At 33.6% G+C, this 20322-nt stretch overlaps 1 protein-coding gene across 1 annotated transcript; it reads left to right on the top strand.

The window, feature by feature from the left end:
* Positions 1-12868: 12868 nt before the first annotated feature.
* LOC108330971 (PLASMODESMATA CALLOSE-BINDING PROTEIN 3) lies at positions 12869-15531 on the top strand. The gene is made up of 4 exons (XM_017565572.2): positions 12869-13029; positions 13567-14133; positions 14756-14795; positions 14898-15531. Exons 1-4 carry the CDS (start codon positions 12972-12974, stop codon positions 15187-15189), a joined length of 957 nt encoding a protein of 318 aa, XP_017421061.1. The 5' UTR covers positions 12869-12971; the 3' UTR covers positions 15190-15531.
* The last annotated feature ends 4791 nt before the right edge of the window (positions 15532-20322 follow it).

Below are 20322 nucleotides of genomic sequence, written 5' to 3' on the forward strand. Positions count from 1 at the left end.
CTATACTGGTTGTAAGACCCTCGAAAATAACGTACGTTGGAGCACACGTGGCAGCTGGAGAACAAGGCACCTCAACAGCGTACGTGGCAGCAGCAGGAAGGAGCATTCCAACAACGGACGCCAGGTGTCACGCTGCATGGAGTCTGGAGTGGGGAAACGCAGTGCAGTTTGCGTGTCACACGGAGAGCGCGACAGTTCACTAGCGAACGCCAGGTGTCACGGCGAGAGGAGTCTGGAAAGCGTTAGTGGAATGCACGTGGCTGACGAGGAGCGGACGTTCGTTCGGCACTGGAAACAAGGCATGCATTCTCAGAAAAACTCATCTCTCGCTCTACACGCACACTCCTTTCATAATTCTGGAAAATTCTTTCTCTCCTCTTTTTCTCTACGACTTCCCCACATTCTCTCTAAGATCACCACCGTCTCATCTCCTCCGATCACGATTCCGACACCATAGAAGGACTCCTGGTGACAAGGGCTTCAAGAAGAACCGTTCGGTTTCAGAAGCTGAAGCTGATTTGATTTGGAAGAGATAAGGAACCATTGAGGGTAGAAAAACGTTAGTTGGACGAAGCCACAAATCTTAAGATTAGGAGAAGTTGCAGTACGGATCCGGGTAAGGGAAGCTTATATGTTTAATTTATAGTGGCATGTGTGTGATCTGATTTTCATGTATGATCAGTATGCTGTTTGAGCTGTTATGAATGATCTCTGATATTGTGTATGATTTCTGATTTGGTTGAACTGCATGCTGGTTTGATACGTATGAAAAATGGGTGATTTCTTGTACTGTATGAGTTGTTAATGTGATGAATTTTATAAAGTCTGTAAAGGTATATTGGTTATGAAGTTATGAAGTTTATAAATTTAAAATCATATGAATCATAAAGTATAAATTGAGATGTTGAAATCTGGAAATCTGTATGGTTGGAAAATCTGAAACGTAAATCATCCCCTGTGATAAATTACGCTCGTCACCGTACGGTCTTATACCGTTCGGTTTCCCTGGAAATAACTTAGAATGAAATTCTTTCATTTGGAAAGAATTCTGTTCGAGAACGAGCGTCCCCATTCTAAATGTCTGAGCGTTCGGTTCAGCTCAGCTGTATATAAATAACTTAACTTTAAAATACGTAACGTTCGGTCTTATACCAAACGTTCGTCCTAAATAGCGTTCGGTCTTATACCAAACGTTCGTCCTAAATAGTGTTCGGTTTTATACCAAGCGTTCGTCCTAAATAGCGTTCGGTCTTATACCAAACGTTCGTCCTAAATAGCGTTCGGTCTTATACCAAGCGTTCGTCCTAAATAGCGTTCGGTCTTATACCAAACGTTCGTCCTAAATAGCGTTCGGTCTTATACCAAGCGTTAGTCCTAAATAGCGTCCGGTCTTATACCAAGCGTTCGTCCTAAATAGCGTTCGGTCTTATACCAAGCGTTCGTCCTAAATAGCGTTCGGTTTTATACCAAGCGTTTGTCCTAAATAGCGTTCGGTTTTTACACCAAGCGTTCGTCCTAAATAGCGTTCGGTTTTTACATCAAGCGTTCGTCCTAAATAGCGTTCGATTTTAGGACTATAATATTCATTTTCTCTCACGTTCGTTCAATTATTGGCATCGGTCTTCTGTATACGAATTACTACAAAGATAATTCTAAATATTCTTGACTTTTCTTTTTACATTGGATCTGGTCTAAGGTCTTCATAACGAAATTTTCTTCAAGTACCACGGTACGTCCAAACGAGTCAGTTCAATTAACTGGTCGAATTCGATAGTAACGTTCGTTGTATACTTCCCTGATTATTCCGTACCTTCATCTAGACGTTCGTCCTAATTCTTCCAGAGGACTAAATGTTCGTCATTTTATGCTCTTAAATCTAAAGATGTAAATGATTATGAATTATGGTAACTTAAGGTGTGAACACTATATGGAGTGATACTATGATATTGGATTTTGGACGAGCGTTCCAGGGAGGAACGTCTCATATATGTTGAATATTGAATTGGTAAAGTATGACTGTGGGCATGCTAATGCTGGCTTGGTCCATCCTGATATTCCGTGATACTCATCTTCATGTAGAGGAGAGTAATTCATGTGTGGGAATGGCAGGAGGTCCTTAGTCCATAAGTTAACATGGGCGACGTAAGAACGGACTAACCTCGAGTGGCAGCTGATTAGGTATATCCCGGCTACTACACCACTCGGGTGCAAGGACGCCTGTAGCTACACGGTTCATACAGTCCGGACGGTCGGTCTTATATATATATATATATTCCTATGTTACATTGTGTTAACTTGTATGTTGTATGTGTAAGTTGGAACGTTGAACGTATATGTTGAATGTATGAATTAAATATTATAAGCTTACCCTTTTCGTTTTTCCTTGTGTTGTCCATTGTATCTGTACGTTCATCCTGTCTTGCAATGATCATCCGTGTGGATGTGAGCAGAAGGAGAAGCCACTCCAGAGGACGTGATCGAGGGAGAAGAAACTTAGTTGAAGTGGAAGTGAGAGCGGAGCAGTAGGACGTTCGTCTTTCATTTTTGTTTAGAGCGCTCGTAGACGTTTAGTTTGTAAATAGTAACTTATGAGGACGTTCGGTTTTCTTTTCTTTTGTAAAAACCGTTCGTCTGATTTAATTCCTGTAACTATGATGCGCTCGTTATTTTTGTACTGGAGCCGTTCGGCTCTTAAATTTCTTTTAGGAATATAAAGACTGTTCAATTCACTGTTAATTGTAATTAATTCTGATTAATAGTAATTACTATATTTTGGGATGTTACATTAGTGGTATCAGAGCAGTTTTGTTCCTTAAAGGAACACTGTAGGTTATGAGCATACTATGTTTTTGCTGTGTGCTCAACGTCCGTTTGATGAATGATTCAAACTCCTTAAAAATCTACTAATCCTTGTTTTCTCTGCTTCTCAGAGAACTAATGGCACCAACACCTCCTTCTCAACCAACCGAACGTGATGCATCTGATCACAATAGGCTATTGAAATCAGTAATAGGAGTACTTCAACAACAGAACGCTGCATTAGAGCAGCAGATTACGATCGTTTTACAAAGTTTGGAAGCCGCACGTGCCAATTCTGAAGCGACCCAAAGACAGCTGGTGGAGATCTTAGAAATCACTGAGAATATTTCAGGAACATCCACTTCCTCTGGGAATAAAAGGACCGAGTGGAGTTTGGAGAGTTTCCTTCGACATCATCCATCTAAGTTCAATGAGAAGTGTCTTCCTGGTGAACTAGAGAAAGTCAATGCATTAGAGAAGAACGTGACAGTAGTGGAGCAACACATGAAGCAGCAGCAACAGCAGGTAGTAAGAGAAACCACATCTTCAAGGAATAATACTAATTCAAGAAGGACAAGGAGGACGCCCTACGCTCGTACTGAATTACCATCTATTTCTAGTGGTTCTCAAGCACAACCTTGGGTTGCTGCCAATCGGTCCGAACAGAAAAAGACCATAAAATGTTTTAAGTGTGGAGGACCACATTTCCGATCATCGTGTCCTCAACTAGTGGAAGCAAAATATTGCCTTCAATGTGGGGGAAGCGGACATGTCAAGAACGAGTGCAACATGGGAGAACGAGCAGGGTTGGGGCCACCAAATGCTGGAAGAGGTCAACCAGGAAGAGGTGGCCTAGCACAAGTGGGATGAGTCTATGTCTTAACGAACGCTGAAGCAACGAGCTCAGGTACTCTCATCACCTGCACTTTCTGGCGGTATGAACTACCCTACTGTGCACTGTGTAATTATTTTGATAAGTAGGCTATTCGATCTGATAATGTATACACCAACAATTGGATTAGTTTTAATATCCGACAGTGAGATAGATGCTTATTATTATATTAGTGAGAGAGTAATTTTCTAGGATTGACTAACTTAGGAGAATACTTCACGAGAGCGGTGTGTCGACGTTCGGTTTCTTTTAAATTAGACAGTTCGGTAGCAAGAAGGAAACCGAACAGTAATAGTAGATGCTTGGACTGATGAGTCTTCCTAAAGCGGCACCACAGCTATCTACTCAGAATAAGAATTCAATCTCTTTCACACTTATGCTAGGTGTTAGATTAACATCAGTAACTTTTTACAAAATAGCCTTTACATAGTGGATGGAACCCAAGAACCAGTTGAATGAGTTGAACGTTTCATTATGTAGTACGCACGTTTTACTAGCGTACAAGAATGATAAATCAGAATGAAACAATTGAGAGCACTGCTAGGAATGTTAAGGATAAGAAGAATTGTGTGTGGAATTGTTCAAAGCATGAATTACTGGATGAGCAAAGTATAAATACTAGGGCGTGTGTAAACAGTGATAAACCGAGAGTTGGGTTGATTGAGAAGTTTTAGGCACTTAACATTATAAGTGATGATACGAACGTTATTAGGGGCTTAGGTTGGAAGTAGGAAGTGAAGCGATCGGTAGAACAGATCGAAAGTGAGTAATGAGCAGATTTTGAGTTACGAATGGACGGTGTGTTGAAAGTTCAACTAAAAGATTTTTGTCCTTTATAGTGATTTGGGAGATGGATTTTTGTAAGGTCATCGCGATCAATTTAGTAGCTGGGTTTATAAGCAGAAGTAACTAGGTTTATGTGTTATAGTGTAACACGTTAAAATGTAAAGGTAGAACTTTCGAGATCGCACAACAACAGGATAGGGTTACCTAGAACTTAAGCCAATTACCTTTGTCGATCGGTCATAAGGTCGAGGTACTATTAGAGTTACTGAGGGTATACTGACCAAGAATTTTTGCTTTATGAGCGTCGGTTTGAGGACTTAACGATAATGATGGTTTAACTCCACAGTAGGTAAGCAGATTGATTTCTTAGAATACAAACTGGTAGAAATTCTGGTAGAATTTTTTTAATTCATCTCTAGGTTCCGTGCAACCATTGAAGAGTAAGTTGGGTATCCGGTTGAAGAATTATCCAGTTATCATTCAGAAGGAATGGCTCGACGAGTAGATCGATTCTGACGTTCGCATATTTGTACGAACGTCTCCTTTGAATCAATTAGGGGTCAGATGAAGTCTCGCTTTTCCAATGATCAAGAAAATCAGTTCTCTACCTAAACCTAATACATTTGATACTCTCTTTCAATCACTCGGAAATTTACCTATACTCACTTCTTCAAACAGTAACTATCAGTTAGAATAAACTTTTAGTTTTACTCATTTTGTTTCTTGTGATTAATCGTTCGGTTATCGTTTGATCATTGTGGCAAAACATTTCAGCGTTCGGCTACGAACGAACGTTCGAGTACTTTGACTGCTCGGCTTCGCTCGTTCTTTAACGTTCGCCATTTATGCCCTTTACTTGGAATTGCTATATATCTATAAATATACTTGTCTTGGTTTTCGATAATCAATTTATTCCGGAATATTCAGATTAATCTTTTATGTTTTTATCTCATCTGTTGTTTTTGTTTATCTGTTTCACACTCTAATCCAATGGTAAAATACTCCTATATTAGTTCTGTTCATCTTGGGAAATTTGTGACTCTTCCTAATAATAAATAGCGTTCGGTATTATGTTACCGATCGGTTAACCTTTCAAAACCAATGTCTTTTTAGTTAAAAGTCATCTGCTGGTTCCTTACTTCAGGGTTCTCCTGTAAATTACTATCTTCCCATAACCTTTTAATCCTTACCTAAAAATATCAGTTCGTTATAGTTGAAACCAGTCAACGTTGAACAATTGCTAAAGACGTGTGTGTGGGACGAAGTCACTTGTCCTAGGAAGCTGCTACCGAATGTTCTTGGATTGTAGACGCTTTGGGACGGTAGCGTATGAAGATATCATTGTCTTCTCAATTGGCTAATCATCATTTAGTTTTCACGCATCGCCACTCTGGAAGTATATTGGAGACTCGTCTGATGTGCTAGGACTAGAACACGTTCGTATTTAAGGATAACGATTGTATAGATCCAACCAGTAGGTATTGGAGATACCCCATCTAGTGTTCAAGTGAAAATCCATCAGATGGGTGAAAGTGGTCTGGAACGAGAAGAATGACGACATTACAAGAGAAGTTGAAGATTTGCTAGCAGGGACAAAGTACTTCGTCTACCCTTTAGTATACCTGGATTTTCGAGGACGAAAATTTTTGTAGTTGGAGGGAATGTAAGACCCTGGAAAATAACGTACGTTGGAGTACACGTGGCAGCTGGAGAACGAGGCACCTCAACAGCGTACGTGGCAGCAGCAGGAAGGAGCATTCCAACAGCGGACGCCAGGTGTCACGCTGCATGGAGTCTGGAGTGGGGAAACGCAGTGCAGTTTGCGTGTCACACGGAGAGCGCGGCAGTTCACTAGCGAACGCCAGGTGTCACGGCGAGAGGAGTCTGGAAAGCGTTAGTGGAATGCACGTGGCTGACGAGGAGCGGACGTTCGTTCGGCACTGGAAACAAGGCATGCATTCTCAGAAAAACTCATCTCTCGCTCTACACGCACACTCCTTTCATAATTCTGGAAAATTCTTTCTCTCCTCTTTTTCTCTACGACTTCCCCACATTCTCTCTAAGATCACCACCGTCTCATCTCCTCCGATCACGATTCCGACACCATAGAAGGACTCCTGGTGACAAGGGCTTCAAGAAGAACCGTTCGGTTTCAGAAGCTGAAGCTGATTTGATTTGGAAGAGATAAGGAACCATTGAGGGTAGAAAAACGTTAGTTGGACGAAGCCACAAATCTTAAGATTAGGAGAAGTTGCAGTACGGATCCGGGTAAGGGAAGCTTATATGTTTAATTTATAGTGGCATGTGTGTGATCTGATTTTCATGTATGATCAGTATGCTGTTTGAGCTGTTATGAATGATCTCTGATATTGTGTATGATTTCTGATTTGGTTGAACTGCATGCTGGTTTGATACGTATGAAAAATGGGTGATTTCTTGTACTGTATGAGTTGTTAATGTGATGAATTTTATAAAGTCTGTAAAGGTATATTGGTTATGAAGTTATGAAGTTTATAAATTTAAAATCATATGAATCATAAAGTATAAATTGAGATGTTGAAATCTGGAAATCTGTATGGTTGGAAAATCTGAAACGTAAATCATCCCCTGTGATAAATTACGCTCGTCACCGTACGGTCTTATACCGTTCGGTTTCCCTGGAAATAACTTAGAATGAAATTCTTTCATTTGGAAAGAATTCTGTTCGAGAACGAGCGTCCCCATTCTAAATGTCTGAGCGTTCGGTTCAGCTCAGCTGTATATAAATAACTTAACTTTAAAATACGTAACGTTCGGTCTTATACCAAACGTTCGTCCTAAATAGCGTTCGGTCTTATACCAAACGTTCGTCCTAAATAGTGTTCGGTTTTATACCAAGCGTTCGTCCTAAATAGCGTTCGGTCTTATACCAAACGTTCGTCCTAAATAGCGTTCGGTCTTATACCAAGCGTTCGTCCTAAATAGCGTTCGGTCTTATACCAAACGTTCGTCCTAAATAGCGTTCGGTCTTATACCAAGCGTTAGTCCTAAATAGCGTCCGGTCTTATACCAAGCGTTCGTCCTAAATAGCGTTCGGTCTTATACCAAGCGTTCGTCCTAAATAGCGTTCGGTTTTATACCAAGCGTTTGTCCTAAATAGCGTTCGGTTTTTACACCAAGCGTTCGTCCTAAATAGCGTTCGGTTTTTACATCAAGCGTTCGTCCTAAATAGCGTTCGATTTTAGGACTATAATATTCATTTTCTCTCACGTTCGTTCAATTATTGGCATCGGTCTTCTGTATACGAATTACTACAAAGATAATTCTAAATATTCTTGACTTTTCTTTTTACATTGGATCTGGTCTAAGGTCTTCATAACGAAATTTTCTTCAAGTACCACGGTACGTCCAAACGAGTCAGTTCAATTAACTGGTCGAATTCGATAGTAACGTTCGTTGTATACTTCCCTGATTATTCCGTACCTTCATCTAGACGTTCGTCCTAATTCTTCCAGAGGACTAAATGTTCGTCATTTTATGCTCTTAAATCTAAAGATGTAAATGATTATGAATTATGGTAACTTAAGGTGTGAACACTATATGGAGTGATACTATGATATTGGATTTTGGACGAGCGTTCCAGGGAGGAACGTCTCATATATGTTGAATATTGAATTGGTAAAGTATGACTGTGGGCATGCTAATGCTGGCTTGGTCCATCCTGATATTCCGTGATACTCATCTTCATGTAGAGGAGAGTAATTCATGTGTGGGAATGGCAGGAGGTCCTTAGTCCATAAGTTAACATGGGCGACGTAAGAACGGACTAACCTCGAGTGGCAGCTGATTAGGTATATCCCGGCTACTACACCACTCGGGTGCAAGGACGCCTGTAGCTACACGGTTCATACAGTCCGGACGGTCAGTCTTATATATATATATATATTCCTATGTTACATTGTGTTAACTTGTATGTTGTATGTGTAAGTTGGAACGTTGAACGTATATGTTGAATGTATGAATTAAATATTATAAGCTTACCCTTTTCGTTTTTCCTTGTGTTGTCCATTGTATTTGTACGTTCATCCTGTCTTGCAATGATCATCCGTGTGGATGTGAGCAGAAGGAGAAGCCACTCCAGAGGACGTGATCGAGGGAGAAGAAACTTAGTTGAAGTGGAAGTGAGAGCGGAGCAGTAGGACGTTCGTCTTTCATTTTTGTTTAGAGCGCTCGTAGACGTTTAGTTTGTAAATAGTAACTTATGAGGACGTTCGGTTTTCTTTTCTTTTGTAAAAACCGTTCGTCTGATTTAATTCCTGTAACTATGATGCGCTCGTTATTTTTGTACTGGAGCCGTTCAGCTCTTAAATTTCTTTTAGGAATATAAAGACTGTTCAATTCACTGTTAATTGTAATTAATTCTGATTAATAGTAATTACTATATTTTAGGATGTTACACTGGTCAAATGTAGGTTTAATTTGAGATAATATAATTAAATAAAAAAAATGAATTTAGGATAATATAATTAAAAAAAAATCTTTTAGCTTTGATGAATTTGTTTTAGTATATAACAAAGGAACTAAAAGGTAGAAAAAGATAACAAATTATAATTATAATATTGATATATAGATTATGTAGTATGATTACATTTTTAGTTAAGAATATATTTTTCATATTTATATTATTTATGAAAACTATATTTCGTTTTTAATTAAATTAATTATACATTTCTTTGTTTCTATATGTAAATATTATTGTTGATATATGAAGAAGTTTTATATTATTTTATAAAATTAACTTTGTATTTGGATTATAGAGATGAATTTGGAAAGACTCAAGATGAGAGAAAAATTACAGAACAAAAAGTGAGAGTGAAGGTGTTTGACTAAAAAAATACAAGAATTATTGAGAAAAAAAATGTATAAAAATTTGTAAACAATTTGATAACATAAAAAAATTATAAAAATTTGTAAACAATTTTTATATAAAAAAATCCTACAAAATAAACCTAAAATTGTCAAATATTTAATACTGGGTGATCAAATAATAATATAATAACAAGTAAAAATAAACTTAGTTAATGACGAATTTCATTATAGTGAACTTTAATATCATTAATTTCATTATGATAAATATTCGTGTAATATTATGTTAAAAGATATTTAAATTTAACTCAATATTATATAAATAACTTATAAAATAAAATTTGCAATTATTTATATTATCAAATAATTTTATTCTTAATCGATATAAAATTTCCAACCATATTTACTATCTTTAATAGAAAAATTGTATTACAAGAATATTTATAAGGACTGATTAAAAAAAAATTGAGGGATAAGACATGAGAAGTTTTGAAAAGTGGAAAGAAAAAAAACTGGGAAATGCAGTGATAAGTAGTAGTGGTGCAATGAAAAGGTTTTGGAATTTGTAAAAGTATGAAAAGATAGCATTGACAAAATAAAGAAAAAAGCAAAAGAGAAAAAAAAAAGTTAACGCAGTTTGTTAGTATTTAATGCAAGGGACGACGTTGAGGCTTAAGTGATGATCAATTTGACATACTTTTAAAAGAAGAGACTTGATAACAAAATAAGCTATTAAGTCATCTTCAAATTTATCCAAAAGTGAAAGAATTTACATGGAAAATTTTCAATACACAAACTACTTTATAAATGTATGAAGGAAGACAACACAAAAAAAGAAGGTGACTATAAAAACATAGAAGAAAAAAGACCTTATATGAAGAAACTATAAATTTCAAAAGAGACATATTTATATGTACTAGAAGAAGAGAAAGAAATATGTAAAAAAAAAAGAGATATTACTCATGTAGAAAAAATCGATAAAAAAATAAAATCATAAAATCTTCAACTTCATTTACTATTTTCAAATTATTCTTTAAATATCTAAAATCATCTTATGCATTTGTATCAAATATTAAAGTTTTATATTTATAATTAAGAACAACATGGTTGGATATTAACCAATCCATTTTCAATAACACATTCAAATAAGATAATAGTAAACACAAAATGTTGTCATATAATAAACATGCATAAGAAATAACAATTGATTTTTAAATAAAGCATACACTATATTTTATGAAATATTGAATAGAAATGTCATTTGAACTTCTAGCCTATAGGTTTACCCTAACTCCCACTAAACTAAGTCTTGTTTTTTAGAACCACTTAATAGGAGATTTTTTAAAAGTCCAAACTCCAAAAGTCACATAAAGTGGATTGGGTAGGGTTGACCTCCAAAATTAAATTAGTTTATTTTTAATGTATTTTCAATTTTTCTTTCATATTTTTTTGCAATAGCTATTTAGTAGTTTCAAAGTTTCAAATGATATTTTATTAATATCTTTTTTTTCTTTATATATAAATATTGGTTTTATAAAAAAACTATTCAAAATAATTTTTTAATTGTAATCATATTTTAGATACATAATTCTATTATTTTGAAAAGTTGAAAATATAATACGTTGAATTTCTTTAAGCTTAAAAATAAGGTAATTTTGAAAGAAAAAAATATTCAAAATAAATCATTTTTATAAGTCCATAAATTAATTATATTTGGATACAATTATAAAAACACATTTTCTTTTAACTCTTTCATGTTTTGAAAGTTTTTATGAATTTATTTTGATAGACTATTTAAAAAATATTATATATAAATAAGCTTTTAAGTTATTTTTCACAGTGAATTTCAGTTTAAAAAAAATGGTTTTTTCTCAAAAGAATCTTCCATAAAAAATGTCAAATAAGTTATTGTTTTTATAAAACAGTGCTAATATAACTTAAACATTTTTATATAAAAAATAAATAAAATTACACACAATTTTATAGAATTTGAAACACAATAAAATATTAGAAATTGGAAGTTTGAATAATGATTTAAAAAAAATTATGCAAATAGTGTTTAATATTACTTGTAGGGGTTAACTTTTTTTAATGAAATGTTCGGTAAATTTTTTTAACACAATTCATATGAACTAAGACCATATCCTATGAAATGAAATAATTTGACATATCCTAGGAAATGAAACAATTTGACACGGGTAATATTGAGTCTACTAGTAAAACATTCTAGTATGAAGTGGCAGGAAAACAAAGTTCACATAAAAAATAAATAAAGAGAAGGGACACCGTTTACAATATATGGTGCAAGAAGATTAAGATCAGATTTTGTACAAGAAGAAAGAGGCATACTCGAATGAGAGATTGGAAAATAATACCATAGAACACTATGAAGCTTCTAGAATAATATTTTGTCAAATGAAAAGTCATAAACACATCTTTATGTTTTTTAAAAGAAAAGTCTTTCTCTTGTAGATGTGCATTTACAAGCAATAACTCGCAACTATTTTAAAAAAAAAATTGCTTTCTTATGTTTCTGCTTTTTAAAATAATAAGTCTACCCAAACATATTACAAATCATAATAAGTAATTATTTTATTAAAAACACTTTTTCTTTCTCATATTACAAATCATAATAAGTAATTATTACAAATCATAACAAATCAAAATTTAAATAAACATATCCAAGTTTCATCGTTTTCATTCTCATAACTTTTTGACGTCATAATTTTTATTTCTTTATTTTGGATCCATATTTTTTTTTTCTGTTAGATTTTAACATGAAAAAGAAAGAGTATATAATAGAAACAAAAATAAACCATGTATTTTTTTTCCACTTTCTTATTTTTGAAGTGAAAGCAACTAATTCAAGATCTAGACATCTAAAAGTTGAAAATCTAAGATATATATATATAGTCCAATGTCATCCTAGGACACCTAATATTCTTGATCCACGAGATCTTGTTCTAAAAAATAGGAAACAAAAACCTTAAACATGTAGAATGTATGAGATAACACTAAAGCATGGGACAAGGTAGCATAAGAATAACATATTCAATTGAAGTTCTTGTCAGAGAAGGTAGTAATCACCTAGTAGACAATTCAGAGAAAAGAAATCGTGATTTCAAAGTATTCATTCAAACAAAAAGCAGAATATAATGCAGACAACATTCTTCATTACTACCCTGAAAGGCACCAAGTGCAAAATTAGTGTATCAACTTTAGCTTTTGGTTCAGTCCCATAAACAGTGGCAGAAAAAGCATAAAAGAGCCATGATATTGTACCACACAATCACCATCCAATTAAATTATGCATATTTCAGTTACCAAGTGTCAGATTAATACTAGATCTCCCTTTTTCCTTTTACCATCATTCTCCTTTTTCTCCCTTTTGAACCTTCTCTTGCTTGCTAAATTCAAATATCCAATGCCTCATTTCCCAAGTTTTCTCATATTCTTCCTTCTCTCTTTGATCCAAGAAAGCAATGATTCTCAGGTTTCTATTTTACACATATATCTATATATATATAAATATGAAGATGGGGGCTAAAAGAAAAAAGTTCTACCTCACATAAATCTGCACCTCTTAAGCATTGCTCCTAACCCAGAAGGAAAAATCAGGATCAAGACAAATACAAGCCAACCTGCAGATATGGGAGTTGGAAGTTGCCGCCATGTGTTGTTCTCTTTGTGTCTTCTCTTCAGTTTAGGTAACTTAACCTTTTGTTGGAACTTCCATCCTTTTAACAAAAACACAGACAAGTGCATGTGTGTTGTATCATCCATCATGTATGATTTTGTTTTGCTTGGCATAACTACAAAGCCTAAGAAGCTGTATATAAAATAGAGTATTGGTGTTTAACTAGAAAAGTACAATATTGAAGGCATGAAAAGCTGTAGACAGAATTCATCAATAGCAAAAATCTGAACAAGAAGTTTAATGTATTTACATAAAGTCTCCAATTTAACCTTTTATGAACAGACAAAATAGCATTGAAGGTGTTTTTCTTGGTTCACTTGGCTCAAGTCTAGTAGTACTGGAATCTAAACAAACAAAAGTAATAAGGGTAGCTATAGAAAGGCATGTATAGGTACATAATTACTCAGTTCATAAAACATGTCTGCTACATTTGGAGCAATCATGGAAGCACTTTGGGCTAATTTATTCAAGTTTACTAGTTCAATTTCAGCTATTTCTTTTCATCTGTGCTGTTGAAAAGTTGAAAGATCCTTGGTTTCTTTTACAGGTCTTGGTAAAGCCATAAGATTAAGAGAGGAAGAAAACCAAGAAATCTCATATGAATTTGGCACCAAGTTGGATGCAGTTCCTGTAGTCAACCCTACAAATCCAGGCACAGCAAATCCATATCCTACACTAAACCCAACAACTCCTCAAGCACCTGGCACAATAGGACAAACCCCATTAACTCCTACAACCCCATACATGACTCCCATAAACCCATACACAAACCCAACAACCCCAAAAACAAGCCCTACAAATCCAACTATGGTCCCACCTAGCCCTACTACAACCACTACTCCCACAACCCCAACCACTCCTGCTACTGCATCAGCAGGTGGTCAGTGGTGTGTTGCCAGCCAATCAGCTGCAGAGAGCACTCTGAAGGTGGCTCTTGACTATGCTTGTGGCTATGGTGCAGACTGTTCAGCAATTCAACCTGGAGCAGGTTGCTACAATCCAAATACTCTGAAAGACCATGCTTCTTATGCATTTAATGACTACTACCAGAAGAATCCAGCTTCTACAAGCTGTGCATTCGGAGGAACTGCTGTACTTACAAACAAGGATCCCAGTAAGACTTTTCATCAAGCATTAAAGCTTCACTAGCTCAACATGATAAAAAAAAATAAGATTAGCATTTTGATGTCTTCAAAACAGACATGAGAAACTTTGCATTAAATGTTTTCAAAGCTACAGCCTATGAACAAACCAGAAGTTTTCATCCTCATGTTCCCATATCAAATATACCTTTTCATCCTAGCAGTCTCTCATACATGCCCTTTACAGTACAACTTGTATGATGCCTCTACTAATTCAAAACTTTTTGTTTATATTCATCAATATATATCCCTACATGCATACACACATATATAAATATAGAGAGAGCTATATGGTGACAGAAAACCAACAGACCAAAAAGGAAAAGTATGGATAGATTCAGAGAAACAAGATTGCTAAGCATAGATCTTTCCCTGAATCCCTCTGTCAGTATAACTAATGAATATTCTGAAATCTCAGCTCTATAATTCACATACTGAATTTCTCACCAAAATTACTTATGTCATAATTCATGAATCCGTAGATCATGAACTACACTCACTTATCTAAGTTTTTTTTATTGGAATTGTAGTGTTAGAAAATCCCACCATGCCATATCTGTTAACAATAACATGCTCTTCTCCACATCATTTCAGGTAATGGGAACTGCCGCTATACATCATCCAAAACACCAATGTGAGAGAATTTCTTAAACTTTATATTACTCACCCTACTATGAATAAAAACATCATATGTAACTATATCTCTGAATTCCTAATATATGTATTGTTCATGCAGCATGAGTCCACCAACACCAACTTATGTAAGCCCCCCAACTCCACCAAGCACTATGACTCCAACTACCCCAAGTACCATGACTCCAACTACCCCAAGTACCATGACCCCAACTACACCAGGTATTATGACACCAACTGCACCAGGTATGACAACAATTCCTGGTGGAGCATCAGTGTATGGTTCGGGACCAACAGGAAGCCCTAATATAGCCACATCTGTTTCACACTCTGAATTGCTGTTATTTACCTTATTTGGCTTGTGGGCTTCACTTCATGTACAAAACTACACCTAGATGATGAACAAAGGGCATTCATTCTTCCTCTAAAACACCAGAAATTACTCGGTCTTCAGCAGTTTTGCAAGACTTCAAGGTGGCAGAGTCAACATGGCCTATTTGTCATATGAATTCTCCATTAAAACTAGTACTACATCACATAAATGTATCTCTGATAGATCATAAAGCATGAGAAACTGATAGGCTTGTAGACAGATATTTTACAATATTAGCAGAGAAGAATAAATTATTAGATTATCTACTTCCATTCAGAACTTCTGCTTAAACTGATATCAGCTATACTCACAACACTAATTCAGATGAATGTATCTTCACCTAATATGGCCATGCATTAAGTAACATTGCTATATCAGTAAATAGTTGCAACAATGTTGATGGAAAGATAAAATGTTTAAACTTAACTTTATTAATTAGGTGTTGTTCGTGCTTACACATCAGTGTGTCATTCAATCCTGATGCAGTATTGTTTTATTTTATCACAGTTCCAATAAAAAGTATTTTTACAGACACAAACAGATGTTAAAGACTTAAATATAAAGCATAAATTTAAATTAAAACGAATATAAAATAAAAATATTATATGCAGAAAAAAAAATCATCTATATAGTGTATTAGTTTACTAAAAATTTTGTTAACATAAATACCCTACAAATAATTTCATTAGTAATTAGTTCATCAATCAACAGTGCATGATAACGTGATTAAATACGTCTTTTCTGCAATTATTTCTTGCAGAACCTTTGAAAAAATGGAAACTCAAGATTCAGATGTCGAATCAAAATAAATATCTAACAAGATGATTATTTCAGTTGAATTTATTAATTTTTTAAAATAACGCTATCAGTGTATTAATACTATAATACATGTCCATTATGTACAAGTATCTATCAACAAGAGGATAATTATAATATTTATGTCTATTATGTACAAGTATCCATTAAAAATATTTAATATTTGTTACAAATTTTATTTACAGATATTCATAAATACGGATTTGTTTCTTATTATCCCTGAGTATCAAAATGAATTACGAAGATAGTCCACAAAAATAAAGTCATCAGATTTCATAGAAGATCACGTTTAAAATTAAATTAAAATTTTCAAAATAGTTAATAAGTTAAGATTTCAATTATTGCACACAAGTGAGACAAATTATTGAAAATTAGAAGAAGCCCAATTGGCCCATGTGAGTCAGTGCAGTTTTCCTATTTGATAACTGTGTATGAATAAAAGCACTCAAAACCAAACAATACCTTGAAATCAAATCACACAGCAAATGAAAAAGGAAATGCTACAATATATATATATATATATATATATATATATATATATATATATATATATATATATATATATATATCAACTATACTATCAATTTTGTGTACAAATATTCACAAACATATAAGTATTTTTATCATTTTGAAGAGTGCATACACACTCAAAGTTTGAAGAGTAAATCAATAACTTCTTCTCCTATAGTTGAAACCATGAATAATAAATAACCAATTGCATTGGAAAGAGTTTACTGAAAATTTGGTCTCTACTATCAAGACAAAAGTTGACTAAAAGTAGCTGAAATCGATGATCAAATTCAATTAACTGATTTCGTAATTTCATGGAAGAAATTGGCCAACAATATCGTCAATTTCAGTAACCACATTTATTGAGAGGGTTCATAGGGAAGTAGCTAGTTTAGATAATTTTTTTATTTAAAGAAAAAGTAATCGGAATTAAAATTACTTAAAACAATTATTTAAGAACATCATAGTTCTGTAATTTATTGTCTTTAAAAAAAAAAATTTATAGGTTTAATACCTCTTTTGGTCTCTCAAAAGATGAAAAATGTTCAAATTGGTCCTAATTTTTTTAAAAAGTAAAAAACAATCACAACTTGTGAAAAAACGGGTTAAGTTAATCTTTTTTTTCTTATGGCGTCAAAATTTTAACGGTGTAGTTGCCACTTGAACAAAACATAATGAGGTGTCCAATTTTAGTGATTTCGTAGTGTGTAAGGGTGAATGAGGTGTAAAATCAAAAATTGGACAAAAAATTTAAAATACATGACAATGTACTATGAGAGGTTAAAAGAAGAGGGATTAGGATTAGAATGAAATCGATTTGGGATTAAACATTAGGGTGAAAATAGTGTTCAAATTGGGATCAGTATTTGTCTAGTTGAAGTTGAAATTTGAAGAGCGGATTGAAAGCGTAAGTCATGTTATATATATATATATATGCTTGAAGAACTATGGAAAACGCATCTTAGTGGTGGTCATAATCATGATAGCGGAAGTTTTTGTATATGAAGTGAGCCAACCACCGAGACAATACACCTTGCTTCATGGTTGCCACACCGTACTTCTATCACATTCAGGCTTTTGTATGCAGAATTGCAGCTCTTGCAGTTCACATGGGACCAGTACCTGTTCAAATTAAATTGTAACCAACAATCTCAGGAAGCGGCAGGCTAAGAAGGGCAAAGGAAGCACCTCCCGCACCCAAAAACAAGCATTCCAAAAGTTGTTATGAAAAATGCACAAGAGAAAGAAGGGAATCAACTATTTGTTGCAATTTATTTTTCCATCAACTGTTTATGTGAATCTTGGCTAATTGATGGAGATCACTAACCACATGACCTGAGACAAAGAACTGCTCAAGCAATTGGAGAGCACCAAAGTCAAATGGGTACCCATTTGAAACTGTTAACATGTACAAAAATTGGACGAACGCAAATCCTAACCCCTCTTTTTTTAATCTTTGTCAAAAAATTCCCACGTAATCTATATTTTTTCACAATTTTAATCTCATACAACCACACAATCACATGAACTGGACACGTCATTATGTTTTATCCAAGTGGTAGTTCCACCGTTAAAATTTTGACGCTATAACCAAAAGGAATTAACTTGACCCGTTTTTTTACAAATTGGGATCGTTTTTAACTTTTTAAAAAATGTGGGACCAGTTTGAACATTTCCCTTTTTGCGGGACCAAAAGAGGTATTAAGTTTTTTTATAAGTATATTTAAGATAAAATAGAGCTGTCAAAACGGGTAACCCGACCCGACCCGACCCGACCCATCACGGGTTGGTCACTCAGTGAGCCAACCCAACCCGGCTCATTTATTAGCTAGCCAAAAAAATTAAAACCCAACCCGATCCACCATGGGTTGGTGGGTTAAACGGGTTGGCTCATTGACTCACTTAATTAACTTTTTTTTCACCCTCTTCTTCTCAGATTTTTATAACATGTTACTTTGATCGATCAAATTGAAACAATAATAATTGGACCAATTGATATAAAAGAAAATGAAACAAAAAGAAATATATTATTGTATATATTCTAAGCTATCAAACATAAAATTTTGCCAATTTAATTTAATGAGACATACACAACCGTTTGACCAAAAAATTACATATAGTCATTAACAAAAATATATAGCACAAGATAAAACTGTCATGCTTGTAGATAGGTCTAAAAACAAGATAAAACAAATAATATATTCCTGAATTATCCAATCTATAATATTATTCATCTATTAAATTGGAGTTCTGAATGGATAAATCCACAGTATTATGCTCTCTTGAAACATCTCTTGAAACATCTCCTTCTTTATCAGGTTGACTCACGGGTTTCAACCCATTTTGACGGCACTAAGATAAAATATGAAGAAAGTAAACTTATGTATTTCATAGAACATTTTCAATTTTTTATTTATTTGTAAATTAATGCTAACTTAAAAGAAGTTCGTTTTATATATTTTTTTCATTTTAAAAAATCTTGTGAGAACGTTGATGCAATCATATTCTATTCCATTAACTACTAAAAAATTGTATAATTCTAAAAGAGGTTGGGATGATAATCATGAAGTGGAAATTGGAAGCTTTCGACGTCAACACAAAGAGGATGATGTTATCTTGCGTAATTGTTGTTTTCTATTTTTAAATTTAAAATTTCATCATCCATCTTAAGGATCTTATTTTATGAGTGGGTCATCTTATTACTTTATTCATGATATCACCAAAATATTACATCACACATAAAAGTTAATTTATATTTTGTTTATATTATTTATTAAAAAATAATTTTAATATATCTAGTTTCATGTTATTTATTAATTAAGGTCAAAAGTAATTAAATAAATATTTTATTTATAACACTTTGAGATTATGTCTTTTATTAATAAAATTGTAAAAAAGTTTTAAATTTTGTACAGAATATACTTTAAAAGTGACAATTAATTCTAAATATGCACATTAACATATTTGATATCAAAAATAGATTTTAAAAGCAATCCTTCATTCAATGCGTATAATTGACCGGTCAATTAAAAAAAGAAACTAATTAAAAATAGAAAACTAAAAATAACAATGTCTTCTTCTTTAAAGACAAAATTAAATGATAAAACATTTAAACAAAAACAAAAATTATTTTTTTACTTCTAATAAAATAAATGTGTTTATGAAAAACTCAATTAAAAACAATTGAAATTATAAAATAATTAAACGTCAAATTTATTAAACTATAAACCTCACCTACCTTGTATAGAATTGGTTCATGCAAATTCAATCATTTGGATTGAATTTACACGTAAGCAAAGAATACCGAGTTGAAACGTAACTTATTAACATAAGGTCAAACTGCATGTTCATGTGTACCATATGCGTTCTTCCATTTAATTTTTACCTAATTTTATATTATTTATGGACATTAATATTATACATTATCCATTTTATATAGATGTATATGTGTAGTTATCAGGATACTGTAACGTTTGAATGAACTTTGAGAATTTCACGTAATCGTGTGGTGGTGGATGCTTGGAATATTCCTTCTTATAACTCTTGTTTTAAAATTTTTGAGACCCACCCCATCTACTTTTTTCTTATAATAATATAATATACAAAACTTGTAATGTAATGTGCATAATTAATAATTTATGAATATAAGGAGGACACTATAGTTAAATTGGATTCTTTTATTAAATATGTATAGGTTATAATTCATGTACATTGGTGAACCACTTAAAATCAATATGATTGTCAAACTTAAATGACATATGATTGGTATCTAAGAAGGATTAAGAATACTAATTGATGCTTGAGTTACAATTGAATTAATCAATTATAC

Source organism: Vigna angularis, chromosome 4 (assembly GCF_016808095.1).
Source record: "Vigna angularis cultivar LongXiaoDou No.4 chromosome 4, ASM1680809v1, whole genome shotgun sequence".
NCBI classification, from domain to species: Eukaryota; Viridiplantae; Streptophyta; class Magnoliopsida; order Fabales; family Fabaceae; genus Vigna; species Vigna angularis.

Bases quoted from the DNA above. Each gene is read 5' to 3' on its own strand.
- LOC108330971 (XM_017565572.2), top strand. From the start codon at position 12,972: ATGGGAGTTGGAAGTTGCCGCCATGTGTTGTTCTCTTTGTGTCTTCTC. The intron at 14,134-14,755 runs GTAAGACTTTTC...ACATCATTTCAG, and splicing joins ACTTACAAACAAGGATCCCA to GTAATGGGAACTGCCGCTAT. The intron at 14,796-14,897 runs GTGAGAGAATTT...TTGTTCATGCAG, and splicing joins ACATCATCCAAAACACCAAT to CATGAGTCCACCAACACCAA.